The sequence below is a fragment of the Halichoerus grypus genome, chromosome 11 (genome assembly GCF_964656455.1).
Source record: "Halichoerus grypus chromosome 11, mHalGry1.hap1.1, whole genome shotgun sequence".
Taxonomy (NCBI): Eukaryota; Metazoa; Chordata; class Mammalia; order Carnivora; family Phocidae; genus Halichoerus; species Halichoerus grypus.
The window spans coordinates 57,591,145-57,613,195 of NC_135722.1; the positions used below are offsets into that span (position 1 = coordinate 57,591,145).

The 22,051-nt window shown below is 49.5% G+C and overlaps 1 protein-coding gene across 2 annotated transcripts in view; it reads right to left on the minus strand.

Moving 5' to 3' along the window:
- Positions 1-22,051, minus strand: part of TENM4 (teneurin transmembrane protein 4) — a 2,958,785-nt gene that overhangs the window by 468,723 nt on the left and 2,468,011 nt on the right. For both annotated transcript variants that reach the window (XM_078058602.1, XM_078058603.1), the window contains one exon: positions 17,557-17,658. In XM_078058602.1, the coding sequence (XP_077914728.1) occupies positions 17,557-17,566 (10 nt within the window). In that variant the 5' untranslated portion in view covers positions 17,567-17,658. The remainder of the gene's footprint in view (positions 1-17,556; positions 17,659-22,051) is intronic.

Here is a 22,051-nt window from a genome sequence, read left to right on the forward strand (position 1 = left end):
GCTGTCTGAATCACACACTGTGCTAAGGGCTTTACAAGCCTATTGTTTTATTTAATCTCGCCGCACAACTGTCCTGAGAGGTGGTTGTTATTATTAATTCCATTTTACAGAGGAAAAAAAAAAATGGAGGTAGAAGTTAATTACGATCTCATAGCTAGTAAACAGCAAAACTGGGATTCTAGCCTAGCTTGCTTGATTCAAAAGCCCACGACTGAGCTATAATAAAAAAACGTAATAATAAGGATTGGGGAGGATGTGGAGAAATTGGAACTCTGCTCCACTGCCGGTAGGAACGTAAAATGCCACAGGCACTTGCAAAACAGTCTGGCCATTTCCTCAAATGCTTAAACTTAGAGATACTATGTGATCCAGTAATTCCTCACCTAGGTATCTGCCCAAGGGGAATGACAACATATACCCACATAGAAATTTGTACGTCGATGTTCATAGCAGCGTCATTCTCAGTAGTAAAAAAGACGAAAACATCGCAAACGTCAATCAATTGATGAATTGAGAAATAAAAAGTGGTCCATCCATACAATGGAATGTGGTTCGGCATAAAAAACGAAGTCCTGATCCATGCTACAACATGGGCGAACTTTAGAAACATTATGCTAAGTGAAAAAAGTTCCAAAAGAGCATAAATTGTAAATTTCCTTTTACATGAAATGTCCAGAATAGGAAAATCCAGACAGACAAAGCAGATTAGTGGTTGCCTAGGGCTGGGGGTTAGTGTGAAATCTGGAGTGAATGTAAGGGGTATGGGTATTTGGGGGGAATGATGAAAATGTTCCCAAACTGACTGTGGTGATAGTTGTACAACTCTGGGAATGTACTAATTAAAAATCATTTAAATGGGTGCATTATATGATACATCTCAACAAATATGTTATTTTTTATGCATATTAAAAAAAAGGAAGAAAAAGAAAACTATGATTCTCCCAAGTGAAGGCATTTAGAATTATTCCTTTTTTCCATTCATTACACAAATCTTGAGCCCCTATTGTGTGCTAGGTACCTATCTCCAGGAGCCTGTGACTAGGAAATTCTAGCCTGGGTAGAAGAGATAGGATGTGGGCACAGAAAATCATGATTCATGGGAAAAGATGCCAAGGGAATTTAAACAGGAGGATACTATTTCACACCCACTGGGTTGGCAAAAATTTTAAAGTCTGACATTACCACGTTGGTGAAGATGCGGAGCCCCAGATATTCTCACCTACTGCTTGAGGGAGAATAAATAGGTATAATTTAGAAAGAAGTTTGGCAGTGTTTTCTAGAACTAAGGATGCGCATGCCCTGTGACCCAGACATTCCATGTGCCTCTTGGGTATAACTTGGACAAATTCTTGCACAGGGCACAAGGGAACGTGGGTAGTTTATCCCAAAAGGCTGGAAATAATAACCAATCCATCAACAAAAGAAAGTAAAGGAGCTCTGCTATATCACACAATGGATTACACTCAGTGGGTAAATTCCAAAAGATACAACGTATACGAAGTTTAAAAACATACCAAAGGACACTATCCATTACTTCTGTATACACACTCATGTAGTAAAAATATAAAAACATGGGAATGATCAATACCAAAATCTGGATAGTGGCAGCTTCTTAGGAAGGAGAGGAATAAGATGGGGTGGGGGTGGGGGCAATGGGGTATGCAATTGTATCTATAATGTTTCTTTTTAGAAGTCACTTGTAACATCTTTTCTTCTCTTAATTAAAGTTTGATCCCTTACGCACTTTGTCCAGTTCCCACAATGGTAACGTTTCGAAATGGCATAATATGCTATCACAAGGATATTGATATTGATACAGTCCACCAATTATATTCAGATTTCCCCAGTTTTGTATGTATTCGTGTATGTATGTGTCCAGTTCTACACAATTTTATGGCTGGTAGAGGTGGTGCATCCACCATCACAGTCAGGACACTGAGAGCACTCCTTCATGGCAAGGGTCTCTTGTCTTCCCCTTTCTAACCCCACCCACTCCCCTTGGACTCCGAGCCTTGTCCCTAAACCCTGTCAACCACTAACCTTGACCTCCACCTTCACATTTCTTTTCATTCTGAAACTGTCTTATCAGTGGACCCATGACATTATGTCATCTTTGAGCTCCCCCCACCCCTACCCAAATTCCCAAGATGTTGCAGGTGTCACTAGTTCATTCCTTTTTATCACTGCGGAGTGTCCACGGCATGGGTGTACCACAGATGGTTTCAGTTCGTGAAGGACACCTGGACGAGTTCCAGGTTTTGGCTATTTCCATACTCTAATGTCTTAGTTCTTCAGTTGGGTGGTAGGTATCTGGATTTTCACTGTACTATTTGCCCTACTTTTTGATGCAAAGAATATTTCATAATCGAAATGAAGGAAGGTAGAAAAAGATATCACTAACGTTGGCCAGCCTTGTGCAGCCCGGGGTGCACGGCTCGGGGTGACACCTGAGACCAAGGTTCTGGGCCCCCGGCAGGTCAGGCACCCTCAGGAAGTGGGACCTGGGCACCTACTTGCTTTGAGGTTCTAAGCCTCTCGTGGGTGTAAGGAAGCCCGTCCAGGTCCTTCAGCCCCTGGGGCCATTTTGTAGCGGAGCCACCCATTTGGCTACAAAGCCCTTTCCCCAACCTGCGTGTAGGTGGGGAGCTGCTCCTAACTGGGGAAATCACAAAAAAAAGGAGGTAGTGCTCCAGGTAGAAAGAATGAAATCTGGCCTCTCCTGAAGGCCCTTGAGAAGAAGGTGGAAGTGCAGTGAAGTGGCACTGGAAATAGAGAGTGTCTTCTGTTGGAAGGCAACTCAAAAGACGGGGAATGCTCTTACTTGAGGCTCAAGCTGGGGGGTGGTGTTGCCAGTGGGTGGATAATGAGGCCCTGATAGTATCTGCTGCTGCCAGGTGCAGCCCCGGCCTCAGTGGGCCTCCTACCCCTCTGCCCAAGTAGCTTTAACCTTTTCCGGCACCAATTATGAATTTCTGGGTCCTGGGCAGAGCATGGAACAGTGACAGATTCACGCTATACACGCCTACTGGGGGCGGCCTGGCCCTCAGACACCCTGCCTGCAAGAGGTCCCAGCGGAAACACCCAGAAATGCCCCCTCGTGCCCGGAGAACTGCAATGTGGGTGCAGAAGCCAGCATGGGCTCCGCGGCCCCCTGCTGTGGGAGAGAGGCCCGGGCAAGGCAAGGGTCTAGGGCAGGTGGGCCTAGGGCAGGTGGGCCCCGGAGAGCTTTCTGTGTTACCTCACTTGATCCTAACAACAGCGACACATTATCGTCATGTCAGTTTTACACACAAAGTTACAGAGGCACCGGGCGGTGAAGAAAGTTGCTCCTGGGATTGAGCCCCATCTCGGGCTCCCTGCTCAGTGGGAAGCCTGCTTCTCCCTCTGTCTGCAGCTCCCCCTGCCTGTGCTCTCTCTCTCTCTCTCTCTGGCAAATAAATAAATAAAATCTTTTTTTTTTTTTAAGATTTTATTTATTTTTTCGACAGAGAGAGACACAGCGAGAGAGGGAACACAAGCAGGGGGAGTGGGAGAGAGAGAAGCAGGCTTCCCGCAGAGCAGGGAGCCCGATGCGGGGCTCGATCCCAGGACCCTGGGATCATGACCTGAGCCGAAGGCAGACGCTTAACGACTGAGCCACCCAGCACCCCAATAAATAAAATCTTAAAAAAAATAATAAAAAGAAAGAAAGTCGCTCCAGGGGATACGCTTTGGGAAGGAGGAGGGTTAGGATTTGAACCCAGAGTCCTTTGCTGTTTATGATAAACTTTTCTGAGAAAGGGAGTCATACAGGACCTTCTATGATACAATGAGAGGTGTGGGCTTCCTCTGGAGGGCAAAGGGAACCATGGAAAATCATTAAGTGCAGAGAGTCACAAACAGACCTCTGTTTTAGGGATGCTATCTTAGGGTCACCCTGGGCTCCCACCTCAACATCTCTGAAGGCCCAGCTCCTTGCTTTTATTGCTTTTCTTCTGAGCCTCTTCCTTCTTTTACTGGGTATGGCTGGACCAGAACCTGTTCCACAGCCTCCGAGGAAAGGCGCAAGTGCAATAAAGCCTCATGGCCAGTCCTCCAAATCTGGCTGCTCCTCAAGTCTCCCCAGATTTTACTCCCTGCTCTGGGCCCAGCGGCTGCCCAGAGTCTCCCCTCGCTGAGACGTGCCCACACAAGGCAGGGGAAGAACACAGCTGTTGCAGTCAGCAGGGTCCGGGTTCAAGCCCTGGGTCTGCCCCTTGCCCCCTGTGTGTGCTGCAGAACACTGCCTTCCTCCCCAGGCCTGGGCTGGGAGGAGCGGGGCAAGCAGACATCAAAGGCCCCTCCAGCCCCGCACTTCCTCCTGGGGGACACCCTCACCTTCCTGGCTGAGACGGCAACAACCCCCACCGCTGCAAAGGGCTGTTGTGAAGATCAACAAGAGAAGGTGCCAGAAAATACTGGCCAACCACAGTGTGCTTTACAAAGCGGGAGATTCTTATCTTCTAACCTAGTTGGTCCCCAGTGCCCCCTGACTCCGTGTCTTGTGTGTGTGTGCTTCCCCTGGTGGTAGGTGGGGGTAGGGTAAGGCGGGCAGTCTGAGGCTGCAGGGGTGCGGGAGCTGCAGGGCATTTCTCCAGGCCACGTTTGGATTCCCTGGGCCCAGCCCTGACATATTCTGAGCAGAGAAAACGAACCCACTGCAGAGGACGGGCCTTGCCGGGAAACTGAGCTGGTGTCGGGAAGAAGGTCCCTCCGCCCGGTTCTACGGGGCGCGGCGGTGCTCCCGGGTTCCCAGGCTTGGGTGCTGCTGGCTGTGTGTCACTGACACAGAGGGGGCGTGTCGCCAGTCAGCCTGAGCGGGACAGGCCTGGGGCGGGGGGGGGGGGGGCATGGAGGCAGCAGCGGGGCTGGAAGGGGGGCGGGGAGGGAGACAGAGAGCTCAGTGCTGGACCCGAGGGCTCTGCCCTCCCTCCCTTGCGCCCGGCACTGGGGCTCAGAACTGACCCGGCAGCCGGCCTTGACCGCAGGGAGATCCAGTTAGGGCGGTGGATGCGAGGCCAGGGTTAGGAGCCCGCCCTTCCCCTGGCTCTGCGCTTCAGTCATCTGGGAAAACATCCTAACTTCTCTTAGCTCGGCTTCCATATCTATGAAACAGGGATGATTCTGATGAAGGAACGGAATAGTTGAGCTGCCGTAAGGGTCAAGGGAGATAATGCAGTAAAACACGTAACACATTATGAAATAGTGATGCTAGTTGTAATTATGGGGTGGGGCCAAAGCGAATCATCCAACACATGTATGATGTGGGCCTGTTACGTGCCAGGTGTTATTCAGGGAATTCTCATCTACACAGGCCATCTCGGGGCAACAGTGAGGCGACAGAGGGAAGCATGGAGCTGCGGGGGGACAAAGAAGGGCCATCCAAACCTTCCTGCCCCAAGGCCCCTGCTATCCCCTCCCCCCACGTCCCTCCCTTCTATTCACACCCCGCTCAGGCAGGGCCTGGGTCAACAGCTTCTTCCCTAAATGGGGGCTCAGAGGCCTGAGACACCAGGAGACCACGTTGAGGCGCCCAAATTAACTCACAGCCCACGGGAAAACCCCAAACTCTCCCCTTAAAAGACAATCACTAATAAGCTTTAACTCCACCTGGATGTCTTGGCTTCCCTCACGTTAATCGCTCTAAACAGGCTGAATATTAATTGCGTCTCTGAAGGAAGCACCAGAAACTGTTGTCTTTGATAAGTCACATGGACCACCCCATCCCTCTCTCAGATAATTCCAAAAGCTTCTGGGACCCTGCACATTCACACGGTCCCGGAGAAGGGAATTCTCCTCCGCGCGGATGCTCAAGGCCTGCAGCAGTGACTGTCTGGAAACCGTTCGTTCAACAAATCTCATCCAGTCTGGGCCCTCTCCTGAATGTGTGTGCTGGGCTGGGCGGCGGCAGGGAACTCGCCCCTAATAGCAGTCACTGAGTACCTACGAAGTGCCAGGAGACCGACACGTATCATTTCCCTTAAACCTCAGAATGGCCTTGTGAGGGGAGATGTTATCCCATTTCACAGGTAAGGAAACTGAGGCTTGGGGAAATTAATTGTGTCCAAGGTTATACAGGCTGTTAAATGAGGGAGGCAGCTTTGGATGCAGGCATGTCTGGCTGTCATGCTACCTGCTTTTACAGTTACATTAGAGGCTTTTAGCCTTTCTCCACGTCCCCCCCTCCCCGCCAAAAAGGCTTATGGACATTTGTTTTTCCAATTCCCTTCCCTTTCCTATAAGTGTTGATACTGCAGATATACAATATATCTGTGTACGTACACTGGCCCGTTGGAGGACCACAAGCCCTTGTAATAAAGATTTTTTTCACTCCCAGCCCTCCAAGAACCAATTTCACCACCTTGTGAATGATAGTGCCCCTGTTGAGAATGTATAAATTACACCTGTGGTTCTCAGAGTGTTGTCTCCAGAGCGGAAGAGGGCAAAGCTTACCCACAGACTAAGAACAGGAAAAGAAAATTAGCTGGACCATTTCTTCTCAAGGGGAGCATTTCATGTTTTCTTTTGAGGGACATGGCCTTTCTGCGTCTAGAATTGCTATCTGTTCCTCATACTTTAGATTCACTTGCCACTTCCTATGGGAAGCCTGCCCAGACATCCCCACCTGAGTTTGGGTTAAGCCCCATTCCACTTTATCCATCTCTGTATCCCAGAGCCTAACATGGGCACAGCATGTGGTAGGGGCTCAGTGAATGTGGAGTGGATGAACTCATGGGCAGATGAATTTAAAATCGCTTGTGCTGTCTCTGCTGCACTGGGTTAATGCTTTAGCAAAGACCACATCAGGGATGGCTGGATCAAGCAACAGCATGCAGGCATGTCTTCAGAATGTGGCACCCTTTGGGCACCTTCATGAAACCAGAGTTTTCATTGGGCAACATCTACAGTAATGTTCTTGATCAAGGCCCCTGTGGGGACTGAGATGAGCACAGGATGAGATCTCAGAAAGAAGTGGATGTTATGAGAGATGGACTTGGCCTATGCTATGCAAACTTCCCCCCTGGCTCTCTGGGCACACGTTGTGGACCTTGGAGAAAAAATCTGATAAACTGTCAACCAGTAATAATCAGGGAAACCCTAACTGATGAAGTCATGCTCCCACCAATGAAGGACAGGGGTGGCCACTTCACACTTGTATTTCCAACAGTAGGACTGATGACTCACCCTAACACAGTGTATGGAAAAATGCCAGATTAAATAAACACATTTATTTTTAAATACAGAGCTGAGCAGTCAGGAAAGAGAAGGAAATCCTCAGAGGTCAAAATAACCATGAGACAGCATGAATTCATAGAGGTTCCCAAACACTGAGTGGGTGATGGGCCTGGGGGCACCTGCCGCTCCTCAGTGACCTGGGGCCTTTGGTCTTAAAGAGCCAAGGAAAGAAGCAAAGGCACAGTCCTTCAGAAGGTGGAAGGGAAACGGAGACTCTCACTTATGGCTAAGACTCAGATAGGAGACATTTACCCTTTGGGGAAAGGGTGAATCAGAAAAACACAAAATCCCACCTTGCAGGTGGAGGCAGTAAGGAAACTTGACCCTAGGCCTGGGCACAGGGGAAGGAAAATTTTTAAACGGCTGAGAATTTCCAATCACAAAATGGCCCTCATGTGGGTCTGGGACCTGACTACGTATTACTTTGTGGCCGGAAGAAAAAAAAAACCCAAAAAACCCCAATCCAAGTTGAGTGTTTAAAGCGACCCCAAGTTGGTGGTTCCTCCAGGTACCTGGCAGAAGCAAATGCAAACCCTTTCTGGAGCAACGAATTTTCAACTCAGGCCTCAAAGGAATCGCACAAAGTTTTAGCAATCATAAAAGCACAATTTAAAAAAATCACAGAGCATGTGAGAAAACAAGCCATCATGAGCAAGAGAGAGCAGAAACAATGAACAAATCAATCAGACCTAGGAAAGCAACAGGTACTAAAATAATCAGATGCAGAAAATGAAATGTGTACAATATTTAAAGAAATATGTCAAAGTGGTGAAAGTATAAACAAAGAAAAGACAATAAAGAAAATAAAGCAGACTGAAAGATAACCAACTAAAACTTCTAGAAACAGGAAGGCTGATGTATGGGCTCTTCCAGACTGTTGTTCTAATCTGGCTTACAGTTTTGGAATAAACTTGGGCGTTGGAATCAGAAAATGCTGTGTGACTTGGGCCAATCACCACCTGTCTCTGGGCCTGTTTCCTCATCTGCAAGTGAAAGGGTAGACCTAGATCACCTCAGGAGTCCAACTCTATAAACCAATCTTCTAAAATATGACCGATCACAGTCATTGGGCACCTGTTTTTTTGTGCTACCCTTGACTATCAGCATTTTATATGATTTTTATTCTTGTGATAACCCACTGAGGCATGGGCTTTTATTACACCCAATTCACATATTAGGAAACTGAGGCAGAGAGGCATTAAGTAACTGGCCCAGAGTCCAGAGCTGTTAGGCCATGCTTGGTCTCCACCGGTCTGTTTCCAGAGTCTCTGCTCTGGACTCTAACATCTGGGATCCAGGACCAGGATTCTCTGACCTATCAGAAGTCTCCCATGGCAAGCGGCAGCTCAGTGGCCCACAGAGGCTGTCAACAGCGACCAGAATAGCCATTCCAGTTTTGGGGGGGGGGGCGGCTAAGAATACTGTGAAGTTAATTATCAATAACCAAACATGAAGTGCCTTCTATGAACAAGGCCTGTGCTTATTTTAGACAAGAGCTATTTATGAAAGAGCAGCAAACTGGCAGATGACTGGGGCTCACCTTCCAAATACCCTTTGGGAAAGTTTTCATTCTGAAAGCACTTCTCTGTACCGTGGGTCCCTTGTGTCTAAAATGGGGGTGATAGGGCGCCTGGGTGGCTCAGTTGGTTAAGCGACTGCCTTCGGCTCAGGTCATGATCCTGGAGTCTCCGGATCGAGTCCCGCATCGGGCTCCCTGCTCAGCAGGGAGTCTGCTTCTCCCTCTGACCCTCCCCCCTCTCATGTGCTCTCTCTCGCTCTCTCATTCTCTCTCTCAAATAAATAAATAAAATCTTTAAAAAAAAAAATGGGGGTGATAAGAGTACCTAACACCCCTGGGTTGTCACAAAAGGATTACATGAGCTAATACAAGTCCGGATGGTAGCAAGCACGCCTCGAACAGTACCTCTCGTTGCTGCGGTTCCCGTTACGGTTTCAGGCCAGTGGGGGGAAGTCGGGTCCTGCAGCAGATGACCTTGACTCAGCTCCGGGCTTCCCCACCTCCCAGCTGTGTGACTGAAAGTCCCTGACCCTCTCTGAGGCTCCACGGCCCCATCTGTGAATCAGAAACAACAGTGCTTTCCTCACCAGTAGTTGTGAGGGGGAAATGGACGGTGAAATGCCGAGCTCAGTGGCTAACATGTAATAGGTACTCAACGAATGTCCGTTCTCACCCCCGGGGCGTTTGCTGCACACTCGGCTTTTCGGCCATGCTTAGAATCCAAAGAGGCAAAGGATTCTGTGCTCACAGATGTTGACTTACTGCTCATTTCCACCAAGGGAACTTTCACAAAAGCTGTGGGGGGGTAGAAGAGGTCTGAAGACATCCACTTCCCAGCAGGTAAGTCAAGGCAGTGCAGCGATGGAGGTCCGCAGCCTCAGAGAGGGGCCTCCAGGCCACGACCTGCTGCTTCGGCTGAGCTGGCCACTGAGATGTGCAGCCGAAGATGCAGGTAGCAGCAGGAAGCGAGCCCTACCATGAGGAGGATTTGGTCATTGAATCCACCAAGGATAATGACACTGACCTTCCCATTTGGAAATCAACCAGGCATGCGGCTGGTCAATGGCTCTGTGATCATTCTGCATACCCTGGGCCGCGAAGCAGCAGTACCACGGGAGGATGGGGACAGGGAAACAAAGATATTTAAGGGGTTTCAGAAGGACAGCCACCTCTGGAGCAGTGGCTGTGTCGCTCTGTGAACCCCATCCCCGGCAGGCCTCGGGGAGGGCAAAATTCCACACCCGGCTTCCCAAAGAAGCATCGAAGGCTGGGACCAGAAGAGCTTGCCTAGAGGAATTCCTCTTTTGGGCAAATAGGGAACTCTTGGGTTTCAAGCTCAATCTGTGACACCTTTTGGATTTCATAAGTCACCTGCTCCTCCTATCTCATTCTCCCTAAGGTCAAGTGGCCCAGGAATTTGACGAAGCTGATACTTGGTGCTGAAAGATGATGGTGGCATGGTAGAGTGGTGGTCATGCCAGATGCTCTGAGTAAAAGTTGAAAGTGCAAACTCAGGAAGAGAAAAGGAGCCAGGGAGGACAGATGGTCTGGGGAGCACAAGCCTGACACCAGCACAAGGGTTTCAGTGGCCACTGAGCCTCATGAATCACCCTGCAGACTCCGCATTTTCTCTTCACGGGGAGGACAGTGTGATGTTCCCAAACAGACCCAGCTTCAAACCCCAGCTCCTCCATGTCCTAGGACATCTATGTCCCTGAGCAAGATACTTTCCTGTGTCTCAGTCTGGGCACTGGAAAATGGAGATACTCCTATCTCATTGAGCCCCAAACATAAAGGTTTTCATCATGAGGATAAAAACATGCAATGTGCCTAGCCTAGAGACTACCCCACAGTAAGAGTTCAATAAATGTTCCTTTACCCTTGCTTAACTGACCTAATTGGCACCAGATGCGACCGTACATTCAGCCTCCTCAGCCTGGATCGCCACACTGAGTATTTGTTGAAGAACTAGGGTGTGCTGCAGAGGATTATTTCTCCAGCCTGATCCTGAGAAGAATAACATATCTGTTCCAAGCCCTTTGACTTCCCAGGTTCCTGTCTCCAGCCAGAATGGCCAGTTCTGGGCAGGGCCTGACCACTTGATAACTCATGAGTATCTCCACTGGGTTAATATCTCCACTGTGGCCATGTCTTCTATGGGAAGAAAGCAATACAAAAGCGGAGATTCTGGACTATCTGCTATGTGCCAGGAAGCTGCCATGGTGGAACAAAGAGGCATAACCGGTGTTCTTGTTCAACTTTCTAAGGGCGAACCGGTGTATTTGGAAAGCAATGATAGAAACACATTTTTAAATAGCAGAGTGGTAGCAGTAAACACTCGGGGTCAGACACACGGTGCCAAGCCCATGTGGCGTGGTGGCAAAAGCAATTACGAGCTTTAGAAGCAGACTGACTTGTGTCTGAATCCCAGTTCTGCCGCTTACTAGCAAGGGATCCTTGGGGAGGGGAGGGAGGAGGGTGCCTCAGTTTGTTCGTCTGTAAAATGGGGAAGATGGCCCTAGCTGCTCTGATGATTACATAAACATGATGCATGTCTGGCACAGAGTGAGTGCTCAATTAGCTGTTAGTTTCATTCTTCCTTCTTCTTCCTCATTTCCCACTCTCTTCTAGATCGCTGGAATTCCTTTAGTTGATAGTGAATTAGAATTAGTAGCGGATGACTTTTCTCTGCCCTTTGGTGACTGCCATCCTCTGTATATATAAATGTGTACACCATCAAGTAGATGCTTGTGAAAAAATTTCCAGTGGCTTCTGACTTCTTAAACAAGAATAGCAAAAGGCCCCAGCTCCTCTGCCTGGGACCCCAAGGCTTCCACCAGTAGGCCTCAACTTCCCAGCCACTCCCCTGCTACAATGCTCACCCTACCAGCACCCATCACGGTGCTGGGTGTGGAGGAGGGCTTAACTCAGCCTTGAGGATGTTAGGGATGGTAAGAAAGGCTTTCCAGAGGCAGGTGCATCCAAAGTTAATCTTAAAGCACAAGGATTTTGCCAATAGACCAAGATGGAGAAGGCATTCTGAGCCAAGAGAATATTACGTGCAAAAGGCCTGAGACCTGAGGCCTCCCCAGGGCAGCCAGGCCTCCGTGCAGGCGGATTCTTGTCACCTCTCCACTCAGACTGTCCTCACTTCTCTTCCTGTCTTTACTAGGCTGACAGACACCTCTTCTGCACTCTCTGCTGGACCTTACTTCTCGTGCTCAGCTTTCAAAGTGTGGCTCAGGGATCCTCGCAGGTCCCTGAGACCCTTTCGGGAAGTCGGTGAGGTCAAGACTACTTAAAATATTGCCCTTTTCATCCTTGTTCTCTTATCAGTATACAGTGGAGTTTTCCAGATTGAATGCAGAAACAGATATATCTTCCATTAAGCCAAATAGTAAAGAGATTTGCCAAAATGTAAAACAATGCCACTCTATACATTTTTTGTTTGTGGTAGAAAAGTCATTTTCATGAAAAATGTGTTATTTATGTTAATGTAAGGGTTTATTATTATTACTTTAAATAAGCTATAAATAATGATTTTAACATTTCTTTCAGTGCTAATCACTAGCATGACAAATTTTGATAGACATAATCTACATAAACAAAAACTCTTTGGGGTCTTTAATAATTTGGAAGAGTCAAACAGGGTCCCGAAACCAGAGAGTTTGAGAACCACTGCTTTAGGGCATTCTGTGAAGAGGGCTAGTGGCATAACTAGCCCTGAGAAGCCTTCTCAGATGGCAATTTCTGCCTCTTACCGGGAAAAGAGCCCACAGGCAATCTGTCCCTGGCCGGACCCTTCTGTCTTGCCTGTTTCTCTCTGTTCCTCCCTTTCCTTCCTCTTCCTGTGAAAACCTTAAGGGCAAACCAGGCCTCTCACTCAGCCTCTCACTCAGTAACCCCTTCCCCAAGCTCAGGGAGGTGTGTGGTCAGGAGGCTTCGCTATTAGGAAGGCCGGGCCCACACAAATAACCCAATGGCTCTGATTGGCATTTCCCTGATGACTAAAAATGTGGAACATCTTTTGATGCGCTTATTGGCCATTTCTGTTGTTTCCTTTGGAGAAATGCCTATTCATACTCTTTGCCCATTTTTGAATTAGGCCCTTTGTCTTTTTATTGCTGAGTTTAAGAGTTCTTTTATATTCTGCAATAAAATCCCTTGTGAGATCTATGACTGCAAATATTTTCTCCCATTCCGGGCTCATCTTTATTTCCCATATGGTGTTCTCTGCAGCACAAAAATTTTTAATTTTGATGATGTCCAATTTATGTATTGTTTTCCTCCCTTTTGTGTGTGCCTAACCACTGCCTGCCTAATCTGAGGTCATGAGCATTTATGCCTATGTTTTCTTCTAAGGGTTTATGGCTTTAGCTCTTACATTTAGGTCAACTACGCATTTTGAGTTAATTTTTGTATACAGTGTGAGGAAAGGTCCAACCTCACGCTTTTGCATGTGGATAGCCATCGTCCCAGCACCATTTGCTGAAGAGACGACCAATGTCTCTGGGACTCAGTTGTCTCATCTCAAAAATGGGCTTTAAAAGACCACAGGGTGCTGTGAACATTCAATGGGACAGAGAAAAAAAAATGCCCTGTGGTGGTCCCTGGCAGACAGCAGACAATGCCTATAACTGAAGGGTCAGACAGTGGATGTGAAATGCTCTGAAACACTGGTCATCGTCACTACCATTTGACCAGAGCTTTTCCAACCCTAAAGGTCATCAGCATCCACCACCCCACCTGTAACCCTTTTCCCAGAACCCCCTCTCTGAGCAGCCCTGGAAATCTTTTTCTTCTCCCCTTCCCTTTTTTTTTTTTTTTTAAGAGTTTATTTATTTACTTGCGATACAGCGAAAGAGAGATCACAGAGGGAGAGGGAGAAGCAGACTCGCTGTTGAGTGGACAGCTCAGTGTGGGACTCGATCCCAGGACCTGGGGATCACGACCTGAGCCAAAGGCAGATGCTTATCCGACTGAGCCACCCAGGTGTCCCTTCCCCTTCCCTTTTTTTCCTCTTACTTTCTACCTTAATTTTGCATTAACTGCTCTTGGTCTTCATTAATTAATCAAGTTAAGATTGTTAACCCACTCAAATCTTTTTTGGCAAGTTGGTGGGAAGGTGGGAATGAACAAATGAGTCAATCAAGTAAAAGGCTCCTAATTTAAAGTCAGAAATGTGAAGCCCCTGCAGCTACAGGGATCATGCAGGCCACCCCACACGCAGGTGTCAGAGGTGGGACATGGGGACACTAACTCCGGGGTTCTGCAGTCCCGCACTGCACTCCCCCTCCCACTCTGGAGAGATCCTTTTAAATCAGTCTCCCTCCTCCTCAGTGTTTGCAACACCTCCCGATTTAGTTTTCTCTCTGCATTTCATTAGTGTCCCATTTGCCTCATCTTCCTGATCTCTGAGGCGGGCGTTAAGCAGGAGGCGACTGAATTGGCAGCGAGGGCTCCCTGCCTCTTGATTGTGGGTGAGGTGACATGCAGGGGAGGAGAGCGGTAGCCCCAGGGCTGCAATTCTACATGCTGCTCTGGTCCACTTGGCTCAAGCCAGCAAACAGTAGCGGGACTCTAGCTGTGCCCCAGGCATGGGGGGGAGGGGCTCAAGGACGAGGAGCTGCGCTTGCCCTTGACATCTCCAGGCTCAAGGGGATGGCGGGATAATGCTGGGGCTGTGTGCTGCTACAGAGACTGGGCCCACCTGGGCGGGCGGAGTGAGTGAGAAAGAGTGAGAGTTTAGCTGGGGGAGAAGGGCAGTGGGGCCATTCCAGGAAGGGTTCGGAATAACATACATAAAGGCAGGAGGGTGACAATAGCGTGTAAGCAAATATCGATGTGGAATGTGTTGTGAAAGTATTTGTTTCTTCATTCATTCATTCAATATGTGCTTACCGAGCGCCTGTTCCAGAAGTAAGAACACTCCAGGAAACAGCACAAAGTAAATCCCTGCCCTTGTGGAGCTTATGTTCCAACGGGGGAAGACAGACCACAGACAAGCTTACAGAGTAACAGATGATGCAGCAGGTGGAGAGAAGTGTCACATGGGCAAGCGCCAATGGAACAGGGCACAGGAAGGCCTGGACTGGGAGGGTGGCTCCTTGCACGGAGTTGGGGGGGGCGCTTCCCAAGCCGCAAACACACTGCGTTGGGCACCTCTCAGCCTATGTGCGCTCTGCTCCCTCGGATGCGATGTGGAGGTCTGTTCAGTGCTATCCCTCTGCCTGAAGAGCTTTCCCAAGACTGGAAAATAGGCGTCTGTGCCTTATGCCTTGAGGTGGGAGTGTGTTTATGGTTCAAGGAACAGTGAAGAAGCGAACGGCGTGGGTGAGGGGTGCACAGGAGAGAGGGGGTGGGACGGGAGATGGGTTGGCTCATTTAGGTCCTAGTGGGTCACCGTGAGGCCTTTGGCTTTTCCTCGGCCAAAGATGGGGGCACACGGCAGGTTTTGAGCAGAGAAGTGATTCTGATCTGACTGGTGTCAGAGTCCTGGAGAGAAGGATGGAGGTGGAGCCCCATGAGGAGCCCACTGCAATAATCCAGGTACGAGACCATGGCTTGGACCAGTGTGGGGCCAGAGGAGGTGGTCACACAAGCTGAGGAGGGGAGAGAAGTGCTGGAGTCAGTGTACATATAACACCGTGTGCAACGGGAGGGATGAGGGGAGATAAGGCCAGCGAGAGAAAGGAGAACATTCTAGACAGAAGGATCTGCCTGTGCCAGGGCTCAGATTTGACCCCTCCTCCCAGAGTCAGGTCCCACTACCTTCATTTCTGTGACTGCTTCCCTCCCTCCTCGAGTTCAACAAGCCTCGCTGTGGGCCCAGCTCTACAGGCGGGACCAACTTGGGATGAGTGACCGACCCAGGGTCTGGCCTCCACGAGGCCTCCTCTGTTGTCGCTGAAAGCTGTGTTCACATGTGACACCAGCAGGATGCTGGGGGAGCTGGGGGAGGAAGGCTGGGATGGAGAGTTTAGAGGAGGAAGGGGAGAGCATTTTTCCTGGGTTTCGGTGGCGTGGGGGTGGCAAGGTTCAATTTCTTCTTCCACCATTCGTGCATTACAAGCGAGCACGGTTAGGGTCGACGGTTCACCTTTAGCTTAGTTATCTTACTTCAATGAGTGGACCTCAGTTTTCTTATCTTAAAAATGGGATGGTAAGGACTACCTTATGGGGCTCCCTGAGTTCAATGAGATGCACAAATCAAGTAGTTGGCACAAGGCCTCAATAGACGTGACCCCATTTTACCCGTCCTTCTACATGAAAAGCTAATAATCTTAACAGCTCTCCTCCGACAGCCGTGTCGGTATGGCTGAGTGCTCCTCCCGGCTTGTACTTACATGTTTTTCAGGCTGAGAGCAGCAGCTACCTCTGCTTTCATCCCCTGCGCTATCTCTAGAGCCTCGCTTGGTGCTCGGCTTATTGTTAGTATTCAGTACGCCTTTGTTGAATTGCCAAATAAATGAATGAATCAGAGGTTATGTAAGATCTAGGCTTTAGCACTTTTTTAGCTGGAAGACCTCAGACAACACAGTTAATTTCTCTGCACCTCGATTTTCTTGCCTGTTAGAGAGAAATAATACCTCCTGTGGCAGAGACAGTTACTCTTATCGAATAACCTGATTTCCCCCACGTTTCCCAGAGCCCTAGAAGTCAGGCAGGACCATGTGACTAGTTTGGGCCCGCGGGCTGCATGTGACTTCTGGACCAAAGCATTTAAGGGCCAGCGCTCTGCCTTCCGGTTCTCGGCCTCGACTGCAGAGACCAAGGTGGCCGAATGTTCCAGGCGGTATCCCTACAACCCAGCAGAGTTTTCATCAAGCTGGCCTGAGTCGCTCGGTAGGGCAGAGTCCTCTACCTCCCTCGGTTGGACATGGAACACGAACAAGAAATACACTTTTGCTTTTTCGAGCCACTGAGATTCTGGAGTTAACTTATTACTGGAGCATAACCGAGCCTAGAGAGACTCAGACGTCTACCTGGCAAGATTGCTTGGCAGATAAGAAAAAGTGCTTGGTTCACAGGAAGTTTTCACTGCAGGGCTCTTTCCCGGGGTCCTGGGTCCTGAGTCCCAGCTCCTCTGCCTCTTCAGCCTTCTTCATCATGACCTAGCCTCCATTATGATGCTACCTTCTCTAGCCTGAAACATCCTTCCATTTTCCTGACGCAACCCAGGTGTTCTGTACTGTTTCTGTCATTGTTCTTCTGCATAGCAACACGAAGAAAAGCCTCGAAAGGGCCGTTCTGGCGGGCTGGCCCAGCCCCCAGCCCCCAGCTCCCCTGTCCCGGCAGCCACCCATTCAGCTCCTCCTGCCACACTCTCAACTATGCCTCTGATCTCACTCCAGCTCAGCTCAACATGGAACCATCCGACTCTGGACCCTGCCCCTGGTCTCCCGGATTCCAGAATGATCCTGATGGCCACTGCTGCCCCCGCTCCCCCCCACCCCTGTGGTCCCAGACCTGCACGGTGCTTCCCGGCTGCTAGCGCCCACGGTACCTCCCACCTGGATGCCTAGGCCTTGCCTGCCCTGCCCTCCCACTGTGCTGGCTGCTGCCTGGGCTTCCAGCACCCACCGCGCCGCCTACTGCATCTGCTCCCCGAAAACGATACCTCCCCCTCTGGCCTGACCTCCTGTTACTGCCCATGCTGTGTAGTGGCCAAAGCCTTCCACCAAAAAACATGCGTGGTTTCAGATTCCAAGATGGCATTTCTCATTAAGACCACAGGTTTGCAGTTGATGACACAGAAAATCAGAGCAGACAAGGGGACTGACCTGGCTCCATGTCAGCACGTTCTGAAGAGTCAGCAGTGTCCCTGGGCCCTGCAGCCCTCTCTCCAGGGCCATAGGATCCTGGAGGACAAGGCAGGATCCTTTCTGTTGAAGCAGAGAACACAGACCCTACTGAGTGAAGTGGCAAGATGCCCTGGACCCTTTCCCACAGATTTCTCCCCAGCAGCCATTGCAAACACATGCCAGTGGGGGGAGGGGCTTGTTCCTGATGCCACAGCAAGGAAGAGAAGCGGTGGGGGGTGGGGCGGGGTGGGGGGGGCGAGGGAGGTCGCAAATACCCTGTGAATCCCACCGGAATGTACTTCCTTTATGCAGCTTTCCTAGACAGCTCTGGCATACCTTCCTCTATTCCCCCATTTCATCTTGGGCTGTGGGAGTAATGGTCTTGTCTGACCAAACCCCTCAAGGGCAGGGACTGCAGATCAGTCCTCTATACGACCCTAGCGCCCTTCAAGGACTTGGAGCAGAGGTGAACTGAGTGTTTTATGAAGATGGACCGACCGGGTGCTGTGGTGGGGGTGGGGGATGGGGAATGGGCACAAGGCCCTGGCCCCTCTCAGCAGTTCTATCATTGATTCACCAGGCAAATAAATGCGTCATTGAACCTCCTTGAACCTTAGTGGCCTGCCCTATGAAATGGCGACCATCCCTGGGATATACCACATGGGCTTGTGCTGGGAGTCACCTGGGCCGAGTTCCTCACACACAAGAGTTCTCTCTGGCACATCTGTGTGTCACACTGGAACCTCTAGCAAACATCCTCTCTTTGAGCCTGTTTCCTCATGTGAAACAGGGAAACTCTGAACCTGGTGACTGGTGAGGTCCTCTCTGCCCCTAGAATTCTACGATGGTGAATTTGATTCATCTGTGATCTCAGTGCCTAAGGAAATACCTGCACACAATAAAGGTTGATGAAACGAGTAAAAGAAATGCTACCCTACTCAAAAGAAAAGTAAGGGGAAGCTCAAAGGTTTTAAGTCATCTGCCTCAGGTCATTGCAAGAGGGGGAATGAAATCTGAACACAGGCCCTCACAGACGCAAGATCTGTTTACTTTCTCCTGCACCACCTGTCACACCCCCTGAAAACACCACAAAATGCCTTTTTATACAGAAGACGCACTAGGCTGAAGAAGGCATGAAGGGTGCATTTAGGCATCTGAGGTAAAAATTATTTTCTAGAAAATCCCTGAATACCTATTTGCCAAATATAGGTAGGGGCCTAGCTAAGAAGACAGGATTGTCCATTATAAGGTGAGGAATTAGTGGTCATCTCTACTAAAAATACAATTTTCTGAAGTGTGACATTGTGCTAGCTTCATCTGAATTTCATGTTCCTTTATTGTGAATTGTTATTCTGATCAAAGAGGAACTGTATCAGGCAAGAACACTGACCAGGCCCCGAGTGCAGACTGTCCCTTCCCCGCCCTCAGGGGTCAGGCTCCTGAACCCCCCAGAACAGAAGACCTGCCGGGCAGAAACAGAACTGACGCAGTCTAGAGGCACACCAAGAAAAGTCTTTAAAAATCTCACTACAGTCACTGTAATAAGCAATAGGCAGCACGCGACGGAGCACAGGACTATCATCTGAGGCATCTTGAATGAGCAGTCATGGCTATCATGCCCTTAATTTCAATTTACCACGCCTTATTCCTTGTAAGCTACCCCACCAAAGTCTCAGAGAGCCACAGGAGGTTGTTTTGCTCTAACAATGGGCACTTTCTCCTGTGTGTGGACCTCTCCCCGCGGGCCCAGCACCTGCTGGATTTTAGGGCTCAGAGCTCTTGGCTTTGCCGGTAGGGTCTTGCTGGGGTCCTGGCCATAGGCAGTGACTCAGACGAAATACCCAGGGTCTCCCTCAAACCCCTCTCTTTGGTTTTAAAATCCCACTCTGCCCCCATAGCTTCGGGCCACAGCTTGTGCTCTGGGGCCTGGCCTGGGCCTTAGGGTCCCTCTCCCTCTTAGGGAGGCCACAGACCTAGTTTAGCTTCCCTTCCACCTTCCTCTTTGCCAGGGCTTTAGGGAAAACCTCAACTCCATTTTTTCTGTTTATTTCCTCTTCAATTCATATCCCTGAATTCCCTCTTTTCCGAAGTAACTCCAACAAGGGCCACAATGAGTGAAAGGAAAAGGCTCATGGGTGGACTGAACCGTCTCAGAGGTGCTTATGTAACTAGCATTTGATGGAGGGGAAACCCAGCTGGGAAGGGATTGGAGCCTTCATTCATTCCTTCCCTCGCTCACTCACTCACTCGTTCACATAGTGAGGGTGAGGTGTCGTACAGGACCCACTGGTGACTCGGAAACAGATCTTGCCCTCAGGAAGCTCCCAGCCCGGCAAGGAACAATAAGGCCTGGCCGTCTTGCAAGAGAGATACAGATGAAAGCCAGGGAGGGGACAGAGGAGCGAAGAGGCCAGAGTGGCTGGCAGATCGGGGAGCACTTACCGGACAACAGTCCGTTTTAGCTCAGCCTGGCGCCAGAGTCCGTGTTAGGTGGGCAGGTACTCTGTCCAAGGGAGCAAAGCACCGCAGCGGAAAGCACGCAAAGCGTGTAGCTCAGCTTCCCAGCATGTGGGCTGTGTGGAGGGGAACGGAGGACGATGCACCTGACAGGGGAGGTAGGTTCCAAAAAACAGGGCCCTGAAAACCGAGCCAGAGAAGATGGCTGTTATTCAATGAGTAATTAGGAGCCACCAACGGCTGCTGAACAGAGATGTGACATGACTGGAGATCTGCTATAGAAGATGAATTCGACAAGGCTGGCACAGTATGAGCTGGAAGAGAAGAGGAAGTTCCTCACTCCGTGCCAAGCATTGGGCAGAGTGTTAGGGGCTGGCTGGTATTTGATCTCATGGAAACTTCTAAACAACTGCACTAGGCAAGCATTATCCTTCCAGACTTGCAGGCAAGAAAAGGAGACTTTAGGGAATTTAAGCTGCTTGCCTCTAATCCCCCAGCTAGGAAGCGGTAGAAACGAAATCTAAACGCTGTTCTTTTTCTTTCCAGGTGAGCCATAAAGCGTGCTATGACCCAGCATGTGTCACACGACCCCGATACTCTCAGTACACCTTCTGCTTCCAGAGCCCCTTCCTGCCTACCTAGGTGGGCAGAATGTGATTGTTTCCTAGACTGCCTTTAAGAGGCCCGGGTGGGATGAAGCACAGAGCCCCTTTGCTTCTGTTTGTTTTCCCCAAAGTGGCCACAAATCAACGAGATAAGACAATGCGTTGAGTTGGGTCCCAATCACCATAGACTGTAGTCTCCTGCAGAGGATTTCAAACGTAGCAGGAGACCATCCTCTTCCCTTAGAGGCGAGTGTTGCTTTTGTCCTTCACTTCTTCGCTAAGCCATGGTAGCAGGAGCAGCTGACCCAGGAGCCCGGGGTGTGTGGGGGGGCATCTTTTCGATACCCAGGACTCTGCTCGGGCCACGTATGATGTCCATAAGGGACCAAGCGTTTCTACACTCTGGGCCGACTCTACTGTTTGGGAGGATTGCCCAGAGGACTCAATCCACCTGAACTGGGTAGTCCTATCTGCAGCCTGGTGAAGACCATGGATCATCCTATCAGGACGCCTGCTATTTGGGGCGCCCGGAGGGGCTCCGTCGGTGAAGCATCTGCCTTCGGCTCAGGTCATGATCCCAGGGTCCTGGGATCCAGGCTGCGTCAGGCTCCCTGCTTGGCGGAGAGTCTGCTTCTCTCTCTGACCTTCCCCCTGATTGTGCTCTCTTTCTCTCTCTCAAATAAATAAATACAATCTTAAAAAAAAAAAAAAATGCTTGCTATTAAAACTTGGGTTTTTTTCTATGGGAAAAAAAAAAATTTCCTCATTCTAACTACAGGTCATGATGGGCTGTATATACCTGATAATCAGGAGTGCACATTTTTTTAGAGGAACTCTCATGTGACAGGAAGAGCAGGGGCTTTAGAAGCAAACAGAGGGGCTCTGGCTCACACCGCACCCAATTACGGGCTCTGCAGCCTGGGGCAAACCACTGAGCTCCTTACATTTCCTCATTATTAAATGGGGATGATTATAAGGGATTAGGCTAAATGGCAGACCCCTGGCATAGACATAAGAACATAAAATAATTTCTTCTCCTCTTTTCATGTTCAACATTCTGGACATTGCTCTCCCTGTGAGGTGGCTCTGCTCCTCACAAAGTCCCAATTGAAGAAATGGACTTTTGGAGGGTGGGGTGGGAGGGATGGGGTGACTGGGTGATGGACACTGGGGAGGGTATGTGTTCTGGTAAGCACTGTGAATTGTGCAAGACTGTTGAATCTCAGATCTGTACCTCTGAAACAAATAATGCAATATATGTTAAGAAAGAAAAAAAGAAGAAGAAGAATGTAGCAGGAGGGGAAGAATGAAGGGGGGGAAATTGGAGGGGGAGAAGAACCATGAGAGACGATGGACTCTGAAAAACAAACTGAGGGTTCTAGAGGGGAGGGGGGTGGGAGGATGGGTTAGCC